The 7662-nt window shown below is 41.8% G+C and overlaps 1 protein-coding gene across 2 annotated transcripts in view; it reads right to left on the bottom strand.

The window, feature by feature from the left end:
• Positions 1–3511: 3511 nt before the first annotated feature.
• gba2 (glucosidase, beta (bile acid) 2) overlaps positions 3512–7662 on the bottom strand; it is a 33707-nt gene continuing 29556 nt past the window's right edge. For both annotated transcript variants that reach the window (XM_038975752.1, XM_038975753.1), the window contains 2 exons: positions 7298–7489; positions 3512–4703 (listed from right to left, as the gene is read on the bottom strand). In XM_038975752.1, the coding sequence (XP_038831680.1) occupies positions 4395–4703; positions 7298–7489 (501 nt within the window). In that variant the 3' untranslated portion in view covers positions 3512–4394. The remainder of the gene's footprint in view (positions 4704–7297; positions 7490–7662) is intronic.

Raw genomic sequence — 7662 nt, 5'->3', positions numbered from 1 at the left:
TTCGACAGTTTTCCAGAATTTAGGCGGGATCACCAGCAGACTGTCATAGCATCAAGAAAATACCTAGATTTTGCCTTTTTTATTCCTCCGGTCCATTTATTTCTCAATTACCTAAAAAGCAGCCAATCAGCTGTTTCACCAGTTTTCCTCGCCAAGGCCCATGCTTGATTCTTTAGCAGAAAAGGGATTTTCAAATCCAGGAGAACCAAGGATTAGTTCGATTTTTTACCCTAAATCGCTTTAACGGGGCGTGTTTATCAGCCATGAAGGTAAAAATAGATGAAAAGAAAGAGAACCCTAAAACTGGGTCAATTATGCAGTTTACGGATAAAAGCTCTGAATAATAAAGGTCATGGATAAAGGCTTGCTCTGAGAAGTGTTTATAATTTCTCTTTAGAATTATACGTGGGTCAGGGTTTTTTAGCCTAGTATCTCTGATATATGCAATAGGGCACTGGTCACTGATGTCATTAGCAAATAACCCACTAGCTATATATTTGTGAGGTGTATTTGTTAAGATAAGGTCTATTAATGTAGATTTTTGGGGGTATTTTGGATTAGGACAGGTAGGTATAGTTGTTAGTTGAGTAAGATTTAGTTCGTTACAAATATCTTTTAATTTAAACGATGCTGGCATCAGCCAGTCCAGATTGAGATCTCCGATAATCAATAATTCAGAGTTTACATAATTAGACATTAACTCAAACAATTTGCTTAGTGCAGATACCGGAGCTGAGGGTGGGCGATAAACTCCCGCTAGCGTTAATAGTGCATTATGACCAAGGACCACATTTAGAACTAAGCATTCATACTGTTTCGGAACAGAAGTTGAAATGGACACAGTGACATCTAGGTTGCATTTAACATATATGACAATACCTCCTCCTTTACCCACTCTGTCTGCTCTGTAGATATTGTAACCAGCTAACAGAACATCTGAGTCTTGAACAGAGACACAGAGCCAGGATTCAGATATAATCATTATGTCAGCATGTGATTGTGAGACCAGTATTTCAATCAAATCTAGCTTTTGGATCAAGCTTCTAGCATTCAAATGAATAATTCCTAGGCCACTATTTCGAGAGCTCATATCAGATGGAGCATTCAAGGTAATATTAGGTAATATTATTCAGATGGGATAGGGCAGTGTGCAGTGCGATGGCGATTGCATCGTCTGTGGATCTATTGGGGCGGTAAGCAAATCAAAGTGGGTCCAGGGTGACTGGTAAGGTAGAGGTGATATGATCCTTGACTAGTCTCTCAAAGCACTTCATGATGACAGAAGTGAGTGCTATGGGGCGATAGGCATTTAGTTCAGTTACCTTTGCTTTTTTGGATATTTAATTTTTTATTTATTTCACCTTTATTTAACCAGGTAGGCTAGTTGAGAACAAGTTCTCATTTGCAACTGCGACCTGGCCAAGATAAAGCATAGCAGTGTGAACAGACAACAACACAGAGTTACACATGGAGTAAACAATAAACAAGTCAATAACATAGTAGGAAAAAAAAGAGAATCTATATACAATGTGTGAAAAAGGCATGAGGAGGTAGGCAATAAATAGGCCATAGGAGCGAATAATTACAATTTAGCAGATTAACACTGGGGTGATAAATCATCAGATGATCATGTGCAAGTAGAGATACTGGTGTGCAAAAGAGCAGAAAAGTAAATAAATAAAAACAGTATGGGGATGAGGTAGGTAAATTGGGTGGGCTATATACCGATGGACTATGTACAGCTGCAGCGATCGGTTAGCTGCTCAGATAGCAGATGTTTAAAGTTGTTGAGGGAGATAAAAGTCTCCAATTTCAGAGATTTTTGCAATTCGTTCCAGTCGCAGGCAGCAGAGAACTGGAAGGAAAGGCGGCCAAATGAGGTTTTGGCTTTAGGGATGATCAGTGAGATACACCTGCTGGAGCGCGTGCTACGGGTGGGTGTTGCCATCGTGACCAGTGAACTGAGATAAGGCGGCGCTTTACCTAGCATAGCCTTGTAGATGACCTGGAGCCAGTGGGTCTGACGACGAACATGTAGCGAGGGCCAGCCGACTAGAGCATACAGGTCGCAGTGGTGGGTGGTATAAGGTGCTTTAGTAACAAAACGGATGGCACTGTGATAAACTGCATCCAGTTTGCTGAGTAGAGTATTGGAAGCTATTTTGTGGATGACATCGCCGAAGTCGAGGATCGGTAGGATAGTCAGTTTTACTAGGGTAAGTTTGGCGGCGTGAGGGAAGGAGGCTTTGTTGCGAAATAGAAAGCCGACTCTAGATTTGATTTTGGATTGGAGATGTTTGATATGAGTCTGGAAGGAGAGTTTGCAGTCTAGCCAGACACCTAGGTACTTATAGATGTCCACATATTCTAGGTCGGAACCATCCAGGGTGGTGATGCTAGTCGGGCGTGCGGGTGCAGGCAGCGACCGGTTGAAAAGCATGCATTTGGTTTTACTAGCGTTTAAGAGCAGTTGGAGGCCACGGAAGGAGTGTTGTATGGCATTGAAGCTCGTTTGGAGGTTAGATAGCACAGTGTCCAAGGAAGGGCCAGAAGTATACAGAATGGTGTCGTCTGCGTAGAGGTGGATCAGGGAATCGCCCGCAGCAAGAGCAACATCATTGATATATACAGAGAATACAGGAACAATGGTAGCTTGAAGCATGTGGGGACCGCAGACTGGGATAGGGAGAGATTGAATATGTACGTAAACACTCCAGCCAGCTGGTCTGCGCATGCTCTGAGGACACGGCTAGGTATGCCGTCTGGGCCATCAGCCTTGTGAGGGTTAACACGCTTAAATGTCTTACTCACGTCGGCTACGGAGAAGGAGAGTCCACAGTCCTTGGTAGCGGGCCACATCAGTGGCACTCTGTTATCCTCAAAGCGGTTGAAGAAGCTGTTTAGTTTGACCGGAAGCAAGACACCAGTGTCCGCCACGTGACTGGTTTTCTTTTTGTAGTCCATGATTGTCTGTAGTCCCTGCCACATACGTCTCGTGGCTGAGCCGTTGAATTGCAACTCCACTTTGTCTCTATACTGACATTTTGCTTGTTTGATTGCCTTGCGGAGGGAATAACTACACTGTTTGTATTCAAACATAATCCCAGTCACCTTTCCATGGTTAAATGCTGTGGTTTGCGCTTTGTTTGCGCGAATGCCGTCAATAATTTCAATTGTCATGGTATATCCCTGTATGTAATGTCTCAATGATAATATAATTTAGAAAAAAACTTGAATAAACTCAAATAACCATGACAGTCCCTAGAGTGTTTACTTATATGGACAACCAGTGGAACGGGATGCTGTTGTGTGATTAACTGATGCACATTGGTAGAATTCCAGTACACGCTCAGTCCTCCTTAGTAGTGGGCAGTATCCCCTCCTTGAACTGTATGGATTTTCCCCCCATCACTACAAAACTCAGTAAAAAAGATTCAGACAACTTTTGCTTTTTTCAACACTTTATACAGCATTCAAACATATAGAAATAAAGAATAACAATCTTCAAATACCGATTTTTATCAAGTCTTTATTCTAAGTCTTCTAGACTTCTGGACTCAGTCTCCCATTGGTTAAACCTACCAGTAGAAGTCTGAAATAATAAACATATTCTCATTCAAATTCAGACTAATTTGATTATAGCTGCTACAGTGATATACAGAGTCATTGTCACACTTTGTATATGAGCTTGTTTTGTTCTGTAGATGCAAGCTTGAGTATTTATGGTTGTGTGTGTGTGTGTGTGTGTGTGTGTGTGTGTGTGTGTGTCTACAGAGACAACCAGTGGAACAGGAAGTTGCGTTGTAAACTCCATGTAGAATGAGATGACAGACAGCCAGACGGAAAGTTTCAGTCATTAGATTCTGGAACTTGAAATCTTTAGAGAATCAAATGTTGTAGTTCTTCAGTTCGACTGCCTCAGTTCTGGGACAACCCCTTTTTTTCGGTCTCTCCTCATCCACACCAGTCTGGTCCAGGGACGTGTTCAGCAGGGCACAACGTTGTGGCATTTTCTGATAAAAATATGTTACGTAGAACTAACACCCCTCTCTGACAGAATAATTCATCTCGGGTCCATTCATAACAGTTCTATATGCATCTTTCAACAACATTTAGGCTTCTGAACATGGTCCTAGTCCAGACTCTCCTCCTCTCATTGGGAAGATCTCAATTGTATACTCATGTCCTCCCATCCCCTCCTTCTCAAAACCCATTGGGAGAAGGTAAGAGGGAAGGGACCTCTGGCTTTCTCATCCAATGGGTTTTGAGAAAAAGACAATTGTATACTCCTCATGTCCTCTCTCGCCTTGAGATCTTCCTTTGGTATCCCCTCTGTCCCTGTCCCAGCAACTCAGTCTCTGTGGTGCAATCAGCTACCTTCGATAACGTTTAGATTACTGAATGTGACCCTGGTCCTGACTCTCCTTCTGTCCTGGTTCTCCCTCAGTCTCAGTTGGTATAGTGGTGGTGGTCTGGGGGGCCTGGTCAGTAGGTGTGGTGGTGGTCTGGGGGGCCTGGTCTCGTGGTTGTGAGGTATCCAGGGCTAGCTGCATGGCCCAGATGCTGAGAGGCCTCATGTAGGCCAGGGAGCGGTAGATGCCCTTCTCACAGTAGGCCTCCGGGGTCTGAAAGGCCATGCCCAGACGCTCCCACACCGTCCGGTAGCAGCCCTCTGCTGTACGTAGACCCTCCTCCAACATACCCTGACACAGAGAGAGAGGGGTTCAGAGGTGAGATATTGGTTTTCCATGATTGGTAAATTGATAAATCGATTGGATTGACATAGTACATAGAGGTGGGTTTAGAGGTAAGATATTTTGGTTTGAAAATGTGGAAGATGGGAGAGGATTGGATGTCATATCTGAAAATGTTACATTGAATTATTTGTTGAATTTCCTGAAATGACAGACTGACCGAAAAAAAAAAGTTTGTAGTAACATGAACTAAATCACTTTTGTATATCGCGCTGGTCCGTACAATTGACATTATTTTAGCACCCAAAAAACATAATACTTCCAGATCAACTGTAATATCAATACCATTGTAAAGAACAATTTCTCCCCTTTCCAACAAAATCAATGACGAGACCTCCATGGAGGTCGACCGATTAATCGGAAATGGACGATTAATGAGGGCCGATTTCAAGTTTTCATAACAATCGGTAATCGGCATTTTTAGACACCGATTATAGCCGATTACATTGCACTCCACGAGGAGACTGCGTGGCAGGCTGACCACCTGTTATGCGAGTGCAGCAAGGAGCCAAGGTAAGGTGCTAGCTAGCATTAAACGTATCTTATAAAAAACAATCAATCTTAACATAATCACTAGTTAACTACACATGGTTGATGATATTACTAGTTATCTAGCTTGTCCTGCGTTGCATATAATCAATGCGGTGCCCGTTAATTTATCATTGAATCACAGCCTACCTCGCCAAACGGGTGATGATTTAACAAGCGCAGTTGTGAAAAAAAAGCACTGTCGTTGCACCAATGTGTACCTAACCATAAACATCAATGCCTTTCTTAAAATCAATACACAAGTATATATTTTTAAACCTGCATATTTAGTTAATATTGCCTGCTAACATGAATTTCTTTTAACAAGGGAAATTCCGTCACTTCTCTTGCGTTCTGTGCAACAGAGTCAGGGTATATGCAGCAGTTTGGGCCGCCTGGCTCGTTGCGAACTGTGTGAAGACCATTTCTTCCTAACAAAGATCGTAATTAATTTGCCAGAATTGTACATATTTATGACATAACATTGATGGTTGTGCAATGTAACAGCAATATTTAGACTTAGGGATGCCACCCGTTAGATAAAATACGGAACAGTTCCGTATTTTACTGAAAGAATAAACGTTTTGTTTTCGAAATGATAGTTTCCGGATTTGACCATATTAATGACCTAAGGCTCGTATTTCTGTGTGTTATTATGTTATAACTAAGTCTATGATTTGATAGAGCAGTCTGACTGAGCGGTGGTAGTCAGCAGCAGACTCGCAAGCATTCATTCAAACAGCACTTTTCTGCATTTGCCAGGAGCTCTTCCCTGTGCTTCAAGCATTGCGCTGTTTATGACTTCAAACCTATCAACTCCCGAGATTAGGCTGGCAATACTAAAGTACCTATTAGAACATCCAATAGTCAAAGGTATATGAAATACAAATGTTAGAGAGAAATAGTCCTATAATAACTACAACCTAAAACTTCTTACCTGGGAATATTGAAGACTCATGTTAAAAGGAACCACCAGCTTTCATATGTTCTGAGCAAGGAACTTAAACGTAAATTTTTTTACATGGCACATATTGCACTTTTACTTTCTTCTCCAACACTTTGTTTTTGCATTATTTAAACCAAATTGAACACGTTTCATTATTTGAGACTAAATTGATTTTATTGATGTATTATATTAAGTTAAAATAAAAGTGTTCATCATTCATTATTGTTGTAATTGTCATTATTAGAAATATATATATACAAATCAGCATCAGCTTTTTTTGGTCCTCCAATAATCGGTATCGGCGTTGAAAAATCATAAAATCGGTCGACCTCTACTCCATGATGCCCATCTCTGCATGATTCAAGAAGACAATGAGCTCCGTCGGGTCTTTTTAAACATGGCGGGTAGGGAAGCAAAACTATTGCGTGATAGTGAGAAGGAGAGATGTCGTGTGGGGAAACGGCTTTTTTCACTCGATCTGTCCAACTTATCACCTTATAGCCTCTAAAATGTAAATACAACATTATAAAGAGTTTATAGAATTTGTCATTACATACCTATTTGAAGGTTTGTGTCGAATTGGGTTTTTAGGGTGGTGCTAAAGTGATCTTCAGAAACTAACAGCGGCTTTTGAGAGTCATGATAGCTTGCAGTGATGATGCAAAAATTACTAGGTATCCCCCCTTACCCTGTCCCCTTCTTGTTTTTAAACGGTGAGAGAAGTGCTACACCTAGTGGAGAGAGGCTGTAAGACAGAATTAGTTGCTTTTATGTGTGCTGTACGTTACGCCATGACACGTCACAATGTAACGTACAGCATCGGAGGGGTCAGTTTTTTCAACTTTTCTGCAATACTATAGAGCCATTACTATGTCAATCAACGCTTGAATAGTTCACACACCAGATTTTAATGTCAACACAGTCGCTACAGTCCCATTAGTTTTCATTTCAGCCTCGTTTGAATGTCGCGGTTGCCATGGAATGGGGTTAGTCACCGTTACTTAAAAAAGGTTTGTTCAAAAGGTCAGGAGGCTTCCCGCCCCTCATACTGACTTTCTCACTCACTCACCTCATGGATCATAATAGCAGCCAGTCCGTACACCACCCCGATCCACACCTCGTCTGACTGGACACTGGAGTGGTCAGGTACCCCCTCCGGCCTCATACCGTTGACCGCACCCATCTGACCCCCAGCGAAACTCATCACGTTCAGGTCAAACACAGACTTCAGTGCACTGCAAATCTTCTCCTTAGGAAAGGCCTGGGGGAGGGGTAGTGCTTTGTTTGTGTAGTTAGATTCAATCAGTGTGGTCAGAATGCTATGTTGAGTCAGGATGTCATTAACAGTAATAACATTACAAGTCATTTTAAGCACTTAAGGCCTTGTCACTTTACATAGTCAGCAAGATAAAAAAGGAATACACGAGAATATAA

Source organism: Salvelinus namaycush, chromosome 36 (assembly GCF_016432855.1).
Source record: "Salvelinus namaycush isolate Seneca chromosome 36, SaNama_1.0, whole genome shotgun sequence".
Classification (NCBI taxonomy): Eukaryota; Metazoa; Chordata; class Actinopteri; order Salmoniformes; family Salmonidae; genus Salvelinus; species Salvelinus namaycush.
The sequence above is the reverse complement of the archived record's forward strand: the minus strand, read 5'-3'. Positions and strand labels throughout refer to the sequence as shown.